The sequence below is a fragment of the Melospiza melodia genome, chromosome 13 (assembly GCF_035770615.1).
Source record: "Melospiza melodia melodia isolate bMelMel2 chromosome 13, bMelMel2.pri, whole genome shotgun sequence".
In the NCBI taxonomy this organism is placed as follows: domain Eukaryota; kingdom Metazoa; phylum Chordata; class Aves; order Passeriformes; family Passerellidae; genus Melospiza; species Melospiza melodia.
The window spans coordinates 15237413-15255967 of NC_086206.1; the positions used below are offsets into that span (position 1 = coordinate 15237413).

The window sequence follows — 18555 nt, forward strand, 5'->3', positions numbered from 1 at the left end:
CTGCGGGATACCCGGAGGACGCGCAGGGATGACGGAGCCGGGGCGGGGGGGGGCAGCCCCGGTGGTTCTCGGGGATGCTCTTGAGCGGGGGGGGCCGGGGAGCAACACTGCCTGCACCGGGACTACAGCGGAGGGAGACCCGAGGGATGCCTGGAGATGTGGCGCTGGTGGAGGCAGCATCGGGGTTTGCTCCCGGGGCGGTGTAGGAACCCCCAGGGATTATCTTGGGGTGCTGGGTGAGGAGCAGGAGAGCCCCAGGGAGTGTGTGAAGACACTGCACCTGGAGATGCCATGGGATGCCCAGGGGCATTCCTAGACATCTGGAGGCACCGGGCGAGATTTGCCTCTCCCCAAAGGGTGTTTGACCCCCATTGCCTTCCCGACCCTCCAAGATGTGCTGGAGAGTGAACTCCCTCTGCAGTAGTTACACGACAGCTCTGAAATGTGTCCGTGCACTCGATTATCAGGGAGCCATGGGAAATGCACCGCCTGCCAGCAGACAAACCCTTCCCACAGGCATCCCCAGGCCCCAGCCCCAGCCTCCTGGAATCTGGGGGTGCCAGGCTGAACCCGACAAACCTTCCTATCCCTTGTAGTGCAATGACACTCAGCTGGGGCAAAGCCTGAGTCACCTATTCCCCCGCCTGCCAGAAAAGTAGTCTTGATCCCACGCTGATGATGCCCACACTGCTCTGGACGGTGTTGGTCAAGAGCCACCCATAAGGAAACAATTAGGGCTCAGCACTCCAGCAGCTGGCTGGAATTTCTCTCCATAAACCCATTCCCTCAGTGTGGAAAGAGGCTGCTCAGCAGCAATGAGCTCGGCAGGAATGAGGCAGAGCCCACTCTGGCCCACACTGATAATGACCCAGGGCTTCAGCAACAGGTACCCCCAGCACCATGAGACACAGGCTGGCTTGAGAAGCCACTGCTCACACATCCTTGAGGGCTGGCTGTTAGAATTAACCCTCCGTGACTGGGTCTGGAAAGCCCTTCCCCGGGAATGACAGGAATGTCTTTATCCTGGCCAAAGCAGCGCCGGTATGGGGCTGTTTGGGGAACCCACTGCCAGAGACAGTCCTCCCTGTAAACAGGCCAGAAGCCATAAAAACTCCACGAATTCCTCCAACCGCCCTTTTCCTGGGATCAAGCGAGGGCCTGAACCGTGCAGGGGATGCAATGGTGTCCCCCCAGACTGCAGCAGCCTGGCACGTGCTGGGGTCCCTGGGTGCCACAGGACAGGATGAAGGCAACACCAGCAGCTGCTCAGGGCCAGGAAAATGCCTGTCACTGTGCTGTGGTTTCGTGACCATGGCCTGGAAGAATTTCAGTGGCGTTTTTTCCCTGCTGGGAAGAAGAGCAGGCGGAGAAGTTCTGCTTGCTGGCAAGCCAACGTGGCAGGGCTGGGCCAGCCCAGGGCACAGGGTCAAGCAAGACGCTCCACGCCATCCCCTGCCCTTGCTGTGTTTTTGGCTCCACTTGGGAACAAAACTATGATGGGAAGCCCAGCAACAAGGAATGGGCTGTTCTGCATTGCTTGTTTATTTTATCATGGGGAGCTTAATGAAGGAACAAGGAATGGAGTCTGGGGTTCGGTCCACTGCTCCCCATGTCCCCTGGTGCCGGCTGGGAGTTGAAGCTGTGCATTTGTCCCTGCCAAGAGCCGGGGACTCAGAGAGGTTGCGTGAATGCAGGGAGGGGGCCAAGTGTCAGGCACAGGAGTGTCTCCCCGAGTGAGATGCCACCTCCAGCAGGGCCTCGGAACCAGAGGGTGGAAGTCAGGGTGGTGAGAGGTGGCTGGCGGCCCCGGTGCTTGTTTTCCAGGGCGCAAGGCCAGGGGCTGCTCCCGTCTTCCCTTCCCTCCTCCGGTGCTGCTGGCAGCAGGCTGGGTGCTCAGCTGACAGTCACGGGGAAGGCATTAGCAAAGCAAAGGGAAGTTCCCTCGCCCCATTGCAAGGGAAGATGAGGTCCTTTACCCCAGCCCTCACCTCGGACAACCCTTCCCCATGTCCCCCCAGCACCCACAGGAAAAGCTGGGCACAGCCTGAGGGTCCCCCCTCATCCATACACACAGTGGGGGGAAAACCAGCCCTGTGTGGAGCTCTCGCCCATCTCCATTAAACCCACCAGATCCTCCGGTGGCCAGCAACCGGTGTGCCTGTTCCCTGGTCTGTTCCCCTGGTCTGTGTCCCCTGGTCCCTGCCCCAGCAGCTGTGCACACCCGCGGCGGCCGCAGGGGTGCTCAGAGGACCACCCGCCGGTCCAGCTGCTCTGCCCGCCCGGATCGCTGGTGTTTGGCTTCCAGGTGCTTGTTTTGGACCTTCTCAAAGTGCTGCAGCAGCTCCGTGTAGTCGATGTTGCAGGCTGCTGTTCTCTTCAAACTGGTGCTGGGCTTGGTGTTGTCCCTGCAGGGTGGGAAGAGAGAGGGTGGGAAGGGGATGCGGATGTTTGGTGCTGTGAGCATCCAGCACTGGCAGCACCAAAAGCATATCCTGAAGAAGCTGAGCTCAGCAAATCCTAGTCATGCTGGTGCCTCATAAAATACCCCCAAAGATGTATTTTCTTCCTCTAAAGGTGTGAGATATAGAGCCCAAGAGGTCCTGGGACAAGGAGGGGACAAGGGACATCTGCATCTTGGCCCCACATGGGAGGTTTAATTCCTCTGACACATACTCCTCTTTATCCCAACCCATTACAGTCAGAACCAGTGAGATAAGGATGCCAGGGCCACATGCCTCAGTTTCCATGTCTGCTTCTTTAAGCAAGCAAAAAACATCCAGTGGCAGCAGGGACAGTCCTCAGGGATGAGCACCCATGGCTCAAAATGCAGGCTCCCTAGGGTTCCAGCCATGGATACCCATCCCTGTGCTGTCCCCATGCAAGGAAGGAGCAGACACCAGCCACAGGATGCCCATGGGAAGATGGCAGGCAGCTCTGGTGGCCCTGGTATGTCCCTGGGGAGGGGGCAGCTGGGACTGGCCGGTTATGAAAGCCGGCTTCGGTGTTTGAAGGAATGTAGGTCAGAGTTAATCAGATGCTCAGGCTGTCTGACAGCTCGAAAAACCCCCACTGTCAGGGCTAGTGGGGAGAAAAAAGGAGGGGGAAGCACATGCAGCCCCCTCTCCGCCCCCCCAATTAAATATCAGTGCTGGGTTGTGGGTAGGAGCTCAGTGCCGGAGGCCATGAGGGATAAAAGCCATCCCAGGGAAGCAGTTAAAAGCCAAGGAGCGACAACAGCAGCAGGGGGTTAATTCAGAAACCTGCCCATCTTGGGAGCTCTTTTTGTTCCCAGCGCTGCGCCAAGGCAGAGGCAGCTTTATCATCAAGGCCCCCCACTACTCATTAGCTAAGGGTTGGAAAGCAAATCCCACTGGCAGCACCCCTGGGCAGGGAGCATGAGGATCTCAGCTGGTCCCCAGGGAGATGCCGCCCTTGCACATCTCACGCATCCCCAAAGGCCAGGAGTGGGAATGGAGCAGCCATCCGGAGGCATTAGCAGGGTGCCAGGCCCCTTTTGGGTGCTGTGAAGGCTGTCCAGGCTGCAGGGGGGATGCTTTGGGAGCCCCCCCCCCCCCAGCTGCTGGAGTCTTTCTCCATAAACCTCCTTCCCAGCTCTGCTTGTTTCCATAGCGACCCCACAAGTGAAATTTTCCATCCCGGATGCCAAATGCCTGTGGATGAGGCACAGCCCTCCCAGGGTTACCAAATATAGACACAAAAAACCCCCCTGGCCAACACTCCCGGCCGTGGGGACAAGGAGCAGCCACGGCCACAGCGGAGCTGGGGGGGGAAGCCAGAGCATGGGGCTGAGCCCGGGATGGGGGCTGAGCCTGGAATGGCAGCGATGCTCAGCTGTGGGGAACAGCTGATCCAGCCCCGATGCTGATGCTGGTCCATCCCCCAGCACTTACGTGGTCTGCATGAGCTCTGGGTTGGGCACGCACTGCAGGCGATGGGAGAGGAGCTGGAAGGCGCTGCTCTGGGGCAGCAGCATCAGCAGGCCATAGAGAGCCTTGATCAGGTAGGGGTTGTTCTTCACATCCAGCAGCTGCAGCCGGAGATCTGGAAGAGGATGAGAAGGCAGGGAAAGGCATTTAATCTCCAGCTGCAATAGCAGGTTCCTCCCACCTCCTCTGATAGCCTAAGCCTCTGCCAGCCAACCCAAGGGGCACTCGATGGCACCCCTCTCCCCTTTCATTAACCCATCCATCTTGGTGTCCCATGGTGCCCCAAAATCCCTCTCCTTGACACAGCCCCCTGAGGGCAACTGGCTCCCCAGTCTGCCACTCCTGATACCACTCACCCCTGAGGCTGTCCATGCTGTCTGCCTGAGAACACACATGCAACACAGGATTGCTCCTCAGCTTCTCCACATTTGGCAGAAATACCCACCCTGGAGCATCACATCCAGAGGGCTGGGTGACACCCTCCTGGGGACTCTATGGAGCAGAAGGAATCCCCTCTGCTTGGTTCTGAGGGTTACATGTGCTGGGCCTCAGTTCTGCTCAGCAGAGGCAACACCCCCCTCTGGCTCCATCCCTCACTGTGCTCATGGCAGAAGTGTTCTGGAGCCCTAAATGCAGCTGAAGGGGCAGCCCAGGAGATGGGGCAAGGTCTGTGTCTCAGTATCTCACCTCCTGGTTGTCACTTGTACTGCTGGTGTCTCCCAGTGAAAGGAGCCATCACCAGGGATGCCACTTTATGGGAGACACATCTATCCCCTACCCTGAGATTTGCAGACTAAGGTGAGTGGGCTGGGGAACCCTCAGTGAATAATTTTGGGGCATGCAAAACCACCACAGACACATGGGTGCCTCACACATTGGGACAGTCATCCTGGAAATATGGACAGGGTCTACAAGAGGGAGCATGAATGAGGGTCTCTACTGCCCAGCTGCTCTAGACCTCTTCCCTTAAATATTCCCCAGTATCACCCTGAACCTATACAGGTGCCCCACAAAGTCCTTTTGAGGACATTTCCCAACAACCTCAGTGCCCTGCTATACCTTCAATGAGAAGGCCAGGGGTAGCAAATTAATAATGAGAAATGCCCCCACAGCAACTGTCATCCCCTGCCACCATCCTGGCTCCCAGTGTCACACCCCTGAGCCCTGGTCAGGTACTGCTGCATTACCCAGTGGGGGACCCGCATTGCTGGAGGCTGGAGAAAACATCAGCTTGTTTTTTAGAGCTTCACTCTTCATTTCTAGAGAAACCCTTTTTTCTTGCTAAGGACCCCAGCAGCACCCACAGAGGGTGGCACAGAGGGTTCCCCCACCTGACGCCCTCCTCGTGCACCCTGGAGATGCTCAGTGTGATCCAGGCCCCCTCCATCCCTTCCCCCACCCCTTTTGCTGGCTGCCAGTGCCACTCGCTCCCTTAACCTATATCTGGGGGGCAACGCTGCCCCCCCGTGCTGCCAGCGTGCCCTGTTCCCGTGGGCAGCTCCAGCGCTGGGCAAACCTCCCGGCAAGAAGTCTCATAACTTCTGCTCTATTTCCTCGTGCGGCGGCTGCCGCTGCGATGGAGGCGCGGGGAGGGGAGCACCGCGCGCTGCCCCTTCCCCACCCGGGCTCTCCTCCTCTCCTTACATGTGAATATGGGGCACTCGATGAGCTGCACCAGCTTGTCCACCTCAGTGAGGAAATCCACGGTGACCTCCAGATCCCCGCTGATGTGGCTGTTAAGGGTGGTACCTTGGGAAAAGGTGGCAGGGCGGCAGCAGATGGCTCACGAGGGCGATGCCTGGCGCGGATCGTGGCTTTGCCAAAGCCTCCCTGCACCCACAGCTCCTGTGGGATGTGAGTGGGCAGGGAACAGGCGGGGCTTGCACACAGGCAGGGCTGAAAGGTCTGTAGGGTGGCCAAGGGATGAAGGACGGAGATAGATGAGCAGGCAGGTATAGGGGAAAACATAGACTACCCAAAAAGCTGAGAGCAGGCAGGATGAGTGTTCAGGGGAGGATGTTTGTTTTTACCCTCCTGGCCCACGGAGAATTCCCAGAAGGAATTCTGGTGTGCACTGGGAAGGGAACTTGAGCGTGTTATTGAGCTTCTTCGTTTGGAAAACTACTCAGAGAGGCTTGGGGTTTGCTGGCACATGAAAGTAATCATTCTGCAGCAGACAGATGGTGAGCTCACCGGGGATTGTGCCATGCTGGGCACTGCCTGCTCCTCACCAGGCCAGGAGGCCAAAGTCTTCATCTTCCTGGGAGGAAGAGGATGTTGAGGAGCCTCCCCTCCTGGGCAGGGGAAGGTCAAGGCTCAGTCAGTGCAGGCCTTCCTCTCTTTTCACCACAAAAAAAGGGATGACACCAGGGGAAGGGAGCTGGCACACGCCCAGCACAGGCTGCCCTGCCCCAGTAATGATGGGCTGCAGGCAGGAGGTTGGGCTGGCCTGCACGGTGACCTTGGTTACCACAGAGGGACTAAGGGCCAGCTCAGGCCCCACCCTGGCAGAAAATCCCCAAAGGATACAATTTCTGGATGAGGTCGTAGGCATGCTTATAGTTCTGGGTAAGGAAGCAGAGGGACACAGTGGTCACAGGGTTGTGACACCAGGAGCGGTACAGGCAGCAGAAGAGGTTACGGCTTTCCTGGGGAAAGAGAGAACCATTGGGGGTTGGTCACACTGACATGGCACAGCCCCAGGGACCCAACACCAACCTGCCAGGCTGGCAAGTGCCACCAAAACACAAAGGGATGTTTCTGGACCCACCATGTCCACCCAGCACTGCCATAAGCCTCAGCCTCAAGATATGGAGACCAGGTGGGCTTTGGGGTGACAGCATGACGAGGTGGCACTCAGGGCTGCTGAGTACACCACAGGATGAGGGGCTGGGGGACAATGCTGTCCCACCCAAGGGGACACCCCTGCATCACTGGTCTTCAGCAGGAGAAGGAGGAGTATAATCTTCGTTCTCTCCTTCCTTGGATGCCACTGGTGCTGGTGGCAACTGCTCAGCAAATCCTGTGGGCATGCTCCTGGGAGGGAGAGTTGAGGAACTGCAGGACTCTCCTCCTGCTGTCATCTGTCCCATAGCCCATGGAGGGGCAGACACAGGGAGGCAGCAGCTGCTTGAGGGCTCAGTAAGCCCATTCCCATTCCAGGGAGAAAAGCAAGAGTTGGGCAGATCCTCCAAGCCCATCTTCAGCTCCTGAAGGGTGGATAAATAATAGGCTGCCCAAGCTCCAACCCTGGGACCCACCAGGCAGGGTCTGAGCAGCAAGACACACTTCCAGGTGGCTGCCAGGTCCCCACCACCCCCATTATGTCCCTCCAGCTGCTAAGCCTGCTCCCGTTGCTCATACCGGGGTCTTCAGGTCCTTCAGTTGGTTTCTCAGCTGGAAGAGCTCGGAGGACGTCAGCAGGATGGTATTGAGGGTGTGGACCATGGTAGAAGCGAATTTGAGATCCTCCTCCCTAAGCAGAATGTCTGCCATGGAGTGGAAGATGTTCTCTGCATTCAGAAGTAGACAAAGCTGCCTGTGTATAACAGAGGAGACAAACCAGGGGGGAAGGATGGTTAATGAGCACAATCAAGACTCTGATGGAGCCCACTTCTCCAGAGAGGACCAGGGAGGAGATCTGGATGCACCAGAGGTTGGGTGAGTGTGGTGGCACCAGAAGGGGCAATACCAGGCTCTGCATTTGGAGGATGCAGTTATTCACACCAGGACAAGAACAAAAATCCATAGCTGGGCTAAGACATGCCCCTGGTCACATTGCTTTGGGACCTTGCTGGCACCCACTGCTATGGCTCGTGCCACCTCAAGCCTTCCCATGACCCCCCTCAGGAGGTTTCAGTGTCACTTTCCAGCCTGACCAGTGTAGTGAGTGTGCAGCAGCACCACTGCAGATGGCATGTGATGGTCTAGTCCGACCAGTATCCCACTGACACTGGGGAACATCCCAGGGAGGGCAGCCACTGGGGCGAAGCGATTCCTCCTGGTATTGTGCAACCAGGCAGTCCTGGAGCCAGAGGCTGCTCTTTGAACTCCTCCATGCTCCAGCTGCCACGAGATCCGGTGCTGAGTGGCTCCGGAGATGGAGCTGGTGAAGCTGGAAGATGTCTCTGTTCCACTGGATATCCTGCCAGCAGTGTTTTCCCCAAAACAGTGTAACCACCACTGTGGCCCACGCTGATCTGCCTGGCTGGGTCACAGCAGGAATGTCCTGCTTAACAAACCTTGAGGCATTCCCGAGATTTTCAACATTTTTTAAGTCCAGAAACAAAAAAAATAAAACCATCCGATTTTTTTTTCTCCCACATTTGTTTGGATTTGGGGATTTCCTGTTTTTCTCCAGGCTCTTGCCTTCCTGGGCAGTTTGTCTGAGGACACCTGAAATGCTGCCCAGTGCCAGCTCAGATCCCCAGTGTGGGGACTGGAGGGATACAGGGAAGCCCACCTAGCTCCCCAGCTTCTCCTGAAACTGTTATGCTCCCTGGCTCACCACATTTCCCCATGGACTGACAGGGAACCTTGGCAGCAAGGCATCCACCAGAGCACCTCTGCTTTCCCCCAGCTCCTACCAAACACAGTTCCCCACCAGATAATTTCAGCTGGATTCAAATTTCCCCCTGAAGGTATCTCTGAGAGGATTAAGAGGCAAAACAAGGATCAACTGCTTGGGCTGCTGGGTGGGAGGTGTCACTAACTACCTGGTTTGGCTTGGAGATAGGAGGTACACCTGAACGTCCCCTGCCTGGAAGTCATGTTTTTACCTCCTGGGATGAGGAGGAGGAAGGATGTGAGTTTCCAGCCCCTGCTCCTGTGAGGACAGACCAGAGGAAGACTATTTGGCTACAGTTAGACTCCAAACACCACACCCTAAATCCTGCTGGTTTAGGTACACAGGAGGAGAATGAAGAAACAGATTTTCCCTCCTCAACAAAATGAGGAAGAAACCCCCCATCTTCCTCCCAACCTCTCTGCCCTGCCAAATAATCCCTTCCCTCCTCACCCAGGCCTGGCTGCTCTCCACGGGCAGCTCCCGCACCCCGCGTGGCTGCTGCCGGACAATGAGATGCTCTGTGCGGGATTTTATGTAACCCGGCCCGGCGATCGCCTGGACCCCGCTAAAATGGAACGGGCTGTGATAAATAAGCTCATTTATCCCAATTATTCTTACGTAACCGGCTGCATTCATGGCGATGAAAACGCTTCCCTGATTTCTCGCCGCTTGGACACAGGCTGGCTGGAGGAGGGAGAGCGGTGGGAAAGTGAGGCATGGAGGGAGGAAAGGGGAAGGCAGAGGTTTTTAGCCCAGCCTGATGGAGCCAAAAGCAAATCAATAGCTCAGCGTTGCAGGCAGGATCCAGTCGCTGCCAGCTGCAGCAAAGCAGGACCAGCCCAGCCCAGAAAGTGGCTCCATGCTACCCTTCTCCAGCCAGGGGGGATAACTGATGCCCCAGCCTTGCCAAGCTTTCTCCAGAAGCCGTGCTGGGCACTTGAACCATGAAGTGGGATGGCTTAATGTGCCCAAAGAAGGGATGGGTTCTCCAGGGACAAACACTGGGATATAGTTTTAGTCTCAACTGTGAAGTGGTTGGTGCACCAGCGCAGCTGGGACTGGCTGCACTGCTCATGCCTAGTGGGGAGCTGGTGTTTTACACCTTTCAGGCAAGAAGACTATAGCAAGAGCTTAACTAAGAAAAACAGTGCTAGGGAGCACTGAGCACAACTCAGTAACCTCCAAAGCTCCCCCATGACAAAAGGGATGCCTTTCAGATTCCCCTTCCACCAGTCCTCCATGGAAAGGAAGGCTCTTGCTTTCCATAAACAAGAGCTCTGCCATTTGGCTGGTGAGCACCATGCTCACCGTGAGCAGAGGGCTGAATGTGAGCTGCTTTCTAATTTCAGGCCTGGTTTTGATTAGTGGGGCAGGGTTGGGATTCTCCCCCCTCCTTTCAGTGGCACTGGGGAACTGGAAACTGTTGGGGTGTTAGAGAAGGAGATGTGTGGACACTGTCCCTCTTCTTCAGAGCAATGTCACCTCAGGGGGATGCTGTCCTGCTTGGGCACCAGCCCCTCCAGCTGCCCCCAGGTTCTCTGGGATCCACCAGCAGAATGAGTTTGCCAGTGCACAGCATCCTCCTATGGCAGTGGCAAAGACCTCACACTCCCCTCCACGAAGCCCCTTGGTCGGCATATCCCAAAAGCAGTCCCCAAAGGAGGGGACAACTGGCTGGTCCTGCAGCTGCTGGCCTCCGTGACAGCAGCCAGCAGCTGAGCCCAACTGCCAGCAGCAGGCAGCTGTTGGTGGGATGGAAGGGTCCCCAGGAGCCCATTCCCTGGGAGGCTTTGATGGCATGAGGGGAACGCCAGGCTGGCTGGGAGGAGGCAGGGAAAGGGGCTGAACAGAGGACAGGTGGCTTCAATTGAGATGTCAGTGGAGTGGCTGTGGAAGGGAACAGGGCAGAGGGGAGGGAAAGCGGGAGCCATACCCCTTATATGTACACACCATAAATATTTCCTGGATATATACATCCCATAAATATGTGTGTATATTTATACACACACACACACCCCTTAAATATATATATCTCCCCATACATACATGATGTGATGAGGAAAGGAACTGGCTAACCCCCCTGAAGCATCATTCCAGCAAGATGTCTCTCCCTGGAGCTTTCCCTGCATCCCTGTGGGTGATGTGCATCCCCTTGCTCATGGGGACCCAGAGAGTCCCCAAGGATGTCCTGGCATGGAAGAGGAGGGCAGGAAGTGTCCCCAGGGAGGCAGGAGCCGCAGAGCATCATGGCACACCCTGGTTATGTTATGCAGCCGGCAGTGCAGGCACATGGCGATAATGAAATGTGCTATCCAGGCCATTAAAATTTAACTCCTCAAATTAAAAGGGTTATTCAAGCCTTTCCTATGCAGCCAAGGAATGTGGCTGCAGGCAGACGGGAGGCAGCATGCACCTGCAGCGTGACGATGCCTCGGGGACACCTCGAGCCACCGTGGGGCTCCCAAGGGACCCAGCAGGTCACCTCCAGCCCCTGCTGCAGTCACAGCACCCTGCCTGTCCCCTTGCCTAAAGGACTCCTTGACAACACGAGGCTGGCCAAGGGAAGAGCCACAGAGGTCACCACAAGCTTTGCGTGCCCATGCCACCCTAGGGTCCCCCTGTGTCTCTGATGTAGCAGCCACCAAACTGCCAGCACAGCAATGTCAATCACAATGAATTCTCATCACACACACGGTCAGTGGGGTGGGATGAGGAATGGGAGCAAGCAGAACAGGGATCGTGCAGGGGCAGGGAGCTGCTGCAGGGCAGTGTGTGCTGGAGCCCAGAGGATGTTGGCAAGATGGGGTGGCTTTAGAGCCACATCTCCAATTAAGGACAAGCCCCGGCGTCCCTCCCAGCCCTCTTGCTTTGACAACTCGATGCCTGGAAACCAGCTAATCTAAACATCATCATTTCAGGGAGCTGTCAGAGTTCCCATCCTGCCTGCTCGTCCCTTTAACCACTTCAGCCCCGTCCCCTGCCCCAGCCCCATGCAGGAACAGGGTGGCGGAGGTTCAGACCAGACCAATGCCTGCTTGAACAGGGTGAACATTTGTTTTTCCCTAAAATCTAAAAAAAGTAAGATGAGATCCAGTCTCACTGCAGAACTGTCTCCTCCTCTGGGATCTGTGGGGTGCCTGGGGGGAAACACTGGTCCCATCCCATTGCCTGGCCATGCTGAGCACCATCCTGCTGTGTTCAATTAAGCAGGTGCTTCTTCATTAAGCACCAGTGATTTGCTTTATTAGCTCAGGGCTAATAGACACGGCGCCCCAGCAGGGAGAGGATCATGTCTCGTCCCACTTCCAGCAACTGGGACACAGCCTGAGCTGTGGAAGGAGCTGGCTGAGGCCTGGGAGTGATGCTCTGAGGGGTTCTGCTCCACTTTTCTGCTCATGGGTCTCAAAAAAACTTCCACAGCTGTGAGGAGGGCAGAGCCCCTCCGTACTTCCTCCCAACCCTCCTCTTCCTCTGCTCCCTTCCTCTCTCCTCCCAAAGGCTATCCCCCACCCTTCCTCCACACCCCAGGCTCCCCAACAGATGCCCTGGCTTAACCCACCTAACCAGGAAATCCACAGCCTCTGTGATACCCACTGCCCCTCCCCATCCCCCTGAAATTCTCCTGCCAGCAAAAGCAACACCCCCAGCCTGGCCCAGCAGCTGGGATCCTTTAGGAATTTGCAGAGAAAGCATAGATAAAATTAGGATGTGAAGGGGAAAAGGAGAAGAGAGCAAGTGGGGAAGGCAGAGGATGTCATTGTCCCATCCTTTCCCTCCGTATCAGCAAAGAAAATCCCAGTCCTCCATTTTAATCCCCCCCTTTCCTGAATCCAGGCTCCAGAGCTGCTCCTCTGGGCAAGGGAAACCATAGCAACCCCAGCAGCTCCTGCTTTACAAAATTCATAGCACTTTATGTAAGGGATTTTGAAGGGTTTGTGAGGTTTAGAAGCAGGGGAGCTCCTTCTGTCCAGGAGGCAGGTCTGGGGAGGAGAAGGACCCTCATCAGCTCTGGTTTCCTGGAATGGTTATCAAGCTCCCCAGGGAAACTCAGTGAAAGCTGCAGACCAGGGAGGTGCCCATCCTGGGAGGAGATGTGTGGATCTGAGACGGAGATGTGTGGATTCTGGGAGGGGATGTGTGGATGTGGGAAAGCCGGAGGAGACAAGCCCTGCGATGCCTTCTCTAGAAAAGGGAAAGGTGCAGAGTGTTTCAGTGCAAACAAGAGGAGCCTCCCACGGAGCGTCTGCCTGGCAGCAGCCGCCAGTGACAACTGCGGTGCCAGCTCAGCGCTGGCCTGGCTGCCTCAGCCAAAGGAGCTCCCCAGGCATCCCTGGGGATCCCCACAGCAGCCAGGACGGGTCCCTGAGAGAACACAGCACAAATGTACCTCAGTGGCTCAGGCCAGCTTCAGCTGGTGAAACAGCATCTTGATCCTGCAGAGCCTCAGCCCGTGGCTTCTGCTCCTCCTGGTGCTCCCCCTGGACATGAGGCCATGGGAGGTCCCTGTTCTGGCTGGCAGGATGGCTGCCCTGCTGCACACTAAAGCTGATAGTCCAGCCTGAAGCTGGGCACATCCACCTTGATGTGCCCTCTCATGATGAACCCAGCCTTGTTCCCACCATGGACATGGCTGGAGAACAGTGCCCTTCAACGAGATCACCTTGAGTTCTCCAAGCAGATATCCAACACCTCTGGATATTTTTATCATCAGTGAGATACCTGCAGCTCTATACCAAACAGGAGAGGGCAACAGGGCTGTAGCAAGAAGAAAGAGTAATATCCTTTGGAATGGGCCAGAAGCTAAAAAACAACTAAATCTGGAAACCTGATAGTCCACTCAGCCCAAGATATGGCCCAACTTTTAGCATAACACAGATGAATGTGACAGCTCCTCCAAGGGGAAGCCCACTAGACAGACAAACAGAACCAGTCTCCAGCTGCTCAGGCCTGGACTGGTGTGCCAGGACTTTCCTTGAGGAAACTTTATAGTGACTTATGGATAAAGCTATCCTGCCCTTAGAATTCTGGAATGGTTTGGCTTGAAATGGACCTTAAAAATGATCTCATTTCAACCCCCTTGCAATGGGCAGGGATGCCTTTCACTAGACCAGACTGCTCCAAGCCCCATCCAACCTGGCCCTGAGCACCTGCACTGATGACCTGCAAAGCTTACAAAATCCTGGAGCAACATCTGAGTGTCTACAAAAGCCTCACTTGAAAAACAGGCAAACCTCCCCTTCCAAACCCTCCAGGAAAGCAAAAAATTACCTGCCCAAAGCACTTATTTTCCAACTTTTAAACTTGCCAGACTCAATGGCAAAATGGTTGGCAAATGCAAGTCTTGCCCTGGGCTCTTGGGGCTTCAAGCCCCAGGCAGGAGGCACCAGCAGCAGCACGAGAGCACGTGCCTGGCTCCAGCCACCACCCCAGCTGAGAGGAACAACTCACGTTCAAGTGAGCCCTCCAGAACCTGCTCCCAGAGGGGCACTGACACCAGGCACTGATGTTTCCAGGCAAGCTCTGTTGGGAAGGAGAGGAAGGGTAGGGGCTGGCTTGGGAGTGGGGGAGAACAGCAGAGCAGCAGCAGCAGCAGCAGCAGCAGCAGCAGCAGATCCTTCCTTCGAGACGTCCGCTTCCCTTTCAGGCTGACAGCTGTGGCCTAATTTTCAAGAAAACTGACAAGCGCCTTATTTCTCCCCCTATAATTTCTCATCACTGCAAATAAAATAGGTTAAAGGAGCGGGTGCAAAGCTGTGGCAACAGGAGCTGGGAGAGACTGATCCTGTTCAGGGCATGCACAGTTTGTACACAGATGGGAGCTGTGCTCACCCTTCCCCATCACTCTGCTTTAAGGTGAAGAAATAAAAGTGCTTTTGCTCCTAAAAGCGTGGCCAAGGAGCAGGTTGCTGTCCTAGAGATGGATGAGCCTTTGGATGCCCATGTAGGGAAGGCAAATTTGAGGGAAAATAGTCCTGCTGGCTATCTCTAGATCTCAGAAAGCAGAGGGATAGACTGTGGCAGGAATACACTCTGTGTTTGAGAGTGAAGCTTTCCAGAAGGAAGGAAAAGAGGGGTTGGGAAGAGGTAGCAGTGTCCCACGGCTCAGGGATAAGAGTACCCTGGGGTGGGAGGTGAAGCTGCCTTGTCTCTTCTGCCAACAACTCAAGCACATCCTGGAGCTCAGGGAAGGAGGTGCCCATAACTCAGTGAGCCCTGCTGCACTTCCTACTCAAGTGTCAGCTGAAAAAACACCCCATTTATGCCCATGGTTTAGACACCCCAGATGCTATTTCAGCTTTAGTGCCAGGCTTGCCTCCGTGCCTGCTGCCTCTCAGCATTGCACTGGATCACAAAGCCTGCCCTGCCTTCTGAGCCAGGATCCCTGCAAGGATCCCAGAAAGGGATACAGCCTGAGGAGCCATATCCCTCAAACCCTCCAAGGCCCACAGATGCATGAGAGGAGAGCAGATGTACGCTCCCTGCCCTGCCAGGACCCTAAGAGAGCACCCAGTGCTTTGAGGGGACCAGCTCCAGGTGCAGCTGAACACCAGGAGCAGCTCATGCATGAAGGGAAGGAGCACTGAATGGCAGGAACTCCAACCAAGGTGGCTGTTGCACAGCTCTGTGCTTTCAGTGGGGAGTTAAAGATGTCCCATCCAGAGATATCTTATCTGAGGACATCCCATCCTGGGAGCAGTGCCCAGCTGGACCCACTGGCTGAGGTGAACCCTTCTCATATTTAACTGAGTGTACCCTGTGCCTGGAAGACAGGTGGGGGGAAAACATTGTCACTCAGCCTGATTTCCTGTCCTGGCTCTTCCCTCCACAAAGATGAATAAACTGAGTTGTCACAGCTGCAGAGCCAGAAAAGGAAGCACCATCAGAAGACCCAAGCCCAACCAGCAGGATCAGACAGGTTAAGCTGCTTCCCCATGATGAGGGTTGTCACCCCATCAGCCAGGCAAAGAAAATTTGGGAGATTTTGGAAGCTGCTTGTGCTGAATCCCTGCTCTGCAGAACATGACAGTCAGCAAGCAGGGAAGCTTTGGGCTCCTCTCCCCACTGTCCAGTTTGCCTTCTCCCAGCTCCCTCCTTCCACAGCCAGCTTTTCCCCAGCATTCCTGCTGTGATCCCAGGGAAAGTGCTGGGAGGAAGCAGATTTCCCTACCTGGGGACCTGCCCTTTGAAGGAACTTGGCTGTTTTGTGAGGGTTTTCCTCTCCTACACACATTTCCCCTTCCTCCCCTCCACCCTCTCACTGACCCAAATTAGTCCCAGCCCACTGCTGCTCACATGTGGTTCCCATTTTTCTACAGGAAAACCCATCAAACCCTTCCAAGGAGCTCCAAGTAGGGCTGCTCCTGGAGCAGCTTCGCTGGGTTAGCATAGCAAACTCATTTCCAGGTGCACCCCAGCTCATCCAGCCCCTGCAGCTCCGTGGAGGCATCTCCTGTCCTTCCCTGGGGGTACAGCCCCAGCAGGGAGCTGGCCAGGGCTGACCCAGCTCCTGCTCTCCCAGCAGGGATAATCCTTTGACAGGGCAACCAGGCTCCTCCCTTGTGAAGGTCATGCTGTCACTGACTGCTGGGGCATTGTGATTCCAGAGCCAACCTCTGCTCTGGTGGAAACGGATTTTCCCCCCTCTGGCTCCTGCTTCATGGGGCTGGGAAGGTATCAGAGAGTCCAGAATGATGTCCCAGAGCCTCAGTGAATTAAAACCCCAACAGACACATGCTCCTGTAAGGCTTGTGGAGCTCACTGTGCAAAGTGAAAGAGGCAATTTGAGAGCTGGGGACTTTTGGAGGTAAAGTGGGGTTGCTGGCTTCCTTCCAAATCCCATAGGAGCCTCAAGAGACCACGGAGGGCATTCACAGTGCAAGGCTGGAGCAGAGGGAGAATGCAGGAAAGCAGAGCCTGTCTGCCACCAAATTGCTGTATCACTGTTCTGGATCTCCAGGCAGGGGGAGAGAAGGTTTTGGGGAGCAGGGAGCATTAAAAGGAAGCACAGAGGAATGGGCTGGAGATGAGTGAGGAGAAACCCACTGAGCTCTGCAGAACTGAGCATATTCACCACCCTGCTCCATCACCCTGCGCCTGGCCGGGGCCTCGGGTGACAGGGAGTCCCTCTTTCTGCTTTGCAAATGGACAAAAAAAACACAAACTAAAGAGCTTTCTCCTGTTCCTGCTCTCGGTGAGGCATGAGGAGGGGGATGGCGAGTGCACAGTTCATTAACGCCGGAGGGCAGGCGGCCAGCGAGCATCCTGGCAGGCAGAGCAGTGGATTTTCGCAGGCTCGCTGCCTCCCGACACAGAAGCTTCCCTTGTAGCACTCACAGCTGTTTGGATTTTACCCGAGTTCATATCACAGTTTATCAAAGAGCCTCCATTTTTTTTCCCCTTCTTTTTTTTTTGCACTTTGCTGAGCACAAGCCAAATGGCTCCCGCAAAAACAAACGCAGGTTTTGTTCTGCATTGCAGTGGCACCGAGGGTGGGAGAGAGGAAGAGGTGACACGTGTCCCCCCTCCAGCCCTGATTCACTTGTAGAGGGATTTTCAGGGCATGGGTTTGGCAATGGGGGCTGGAGGGGGCACAGTGGCATCAGCACATCCAAAGGAAGGAGCAGGAGTGGGTCCTGCATCCCAGCACTGGGTGCCTCCAGATCATCAGGGGGTACTGGGGTGTTTGCTCAAGGAAAATGTGTGTCCAGAGGAGCTCAAGAGCATCCAGGCTTGGGAGAAGAGGAGGGTTTTGGTTAGCCCCAGCTCCTGAGATCTCCCAGTGAGGGGCTGGGAAGTGAGGACCGCACAGCAGGAGGAAAGGACAAGGTTAGGGATGAGGTGGGAGGCAGGATGGGGCTGGAGGGACACTGGCTCATTCAGTATAGAGGCATCCTGTGGTTGTGGCACTCCCTTATTACCAAAACAAACACCCACTGGCTCTGTACAGGATCCCCAGTGCATCCCTTGCTACCCAAACCTGCAGCTAAACCCCCATCCCACTCCCTGCTGACAGCCCTGCTCACTGGGATGCTGGCAGGCAGCCCTTCTCTTCCCACTCTCCCAGACAGAGCAGGGCCCTGGGAATGCCAGGCAGGCGAGTCAGAAGTGATTTAACACACACCTCACTGTGGGGCTGCCAAGAGCATCGGATGGATGTCTGTGCTCCACGCTCCTCCAGCCCTCTGCTCCCCTCCTCTCTGACTCCTCATCCTGGTTAGCAGGTTCAAACTCACTTTGTGTCTTTTTCACTACTTTTTGTGGAGAAACTGGTGCTGTACAGTCGGCCCCTCAGAGGCAGAAGAGCCCTGTCATGCCCTAAGAGGGACGGGCCACCCCAGACCTTCATGCACCCAGTGTGACCTGCCAGTCTTTGTCCTCAGCTCTGTCCTCATTATCCAGCTCTCCACTGGCCTCATCCCAGCAGGGCTTTGAGATCTCAAGAACAGTCAGAATTTCCAGCCAGGTGAACTTTTCCCGTCTGCTGGAAGTATAAATCTGCGGCCCCATCACGAGACTTGGGATTTTCCAGCTCTGCAGCTAATGCCATAAATTGGCTGAACAACCTTATACGCTCCACTCTATGTCTTCCAGAGGGAGTGCAGAGCCAGCCAGCCCTCCTGGCCAGTCCCCACAGGGTTCAAGCATACCCCCAAAGGCCAAGGACCATCCCCAGTCAAATGGACAAGTCTCACCAGGTGCATCACATGCCAGGTGGTTGAAAAGTCACGCCAGGGCCTCTTCCAAGCAGCTTAACCTCAGAAAACACCCTGTGAGAAAGTGCCGGGCAGGGGGGAGGTTCATTTAACAGCTCTATAAAACAAGCTGAGACAACCCCTGCGTGCAGGCTGTGCCTGGGGAGCAAAGTGCTGACTCAGGCATCCTCTCTGCCCCAGGGTGCCACTGCTCTGCAAGAAAATGGCCTTGCTGGGCTTCAAAGCATCCCCACACGACATGCACAGGGATGTCTCCAGCCACTCAAGCACATCCCACACCCTAGAGGGTTCATTTGCTGTGGCAAGTACATCAGCCATGAATGTCTGA

At 55.7% G+C, this 18555-nt stretch overlaps 1 protein-coding gene across 1 annotated transcript in view; it reads right to left on the minus strand.

Annotated features, from left to right (window-relative positions):
* Positions 1–1521: 1521 nt before the first annotated feature.
* Positions 1522–18555, minus strand: part of VAC14 (VAC14 component of PIKFYVE complex) — a 58489-nt gene continuing 41455 nt past the window's right edge. The window contains exons 15-19 of the mRNA XM_063167903.1: positions 7311–7485; positions 6477–6595; positions 5592–5671; positions 3912–4062; positions 1522–2405 (exon numbers count right to left, since the gene is read on the minus strand). Coding sequence (XP_063023973.1) covers positions 2243–2405; positions 3912–4062; positions 5592–5671; positions 6477–6595; positions 7311–7485 — 688 coding nt within the window. The 3' untranslated portion in view covers positions 1522–2242. The remainder of the gene's footprint in view (positions 2406–3911; positions 4063–5591; positions 5672–6476; positions 6596–7310; positions 7486–18555) is intronic.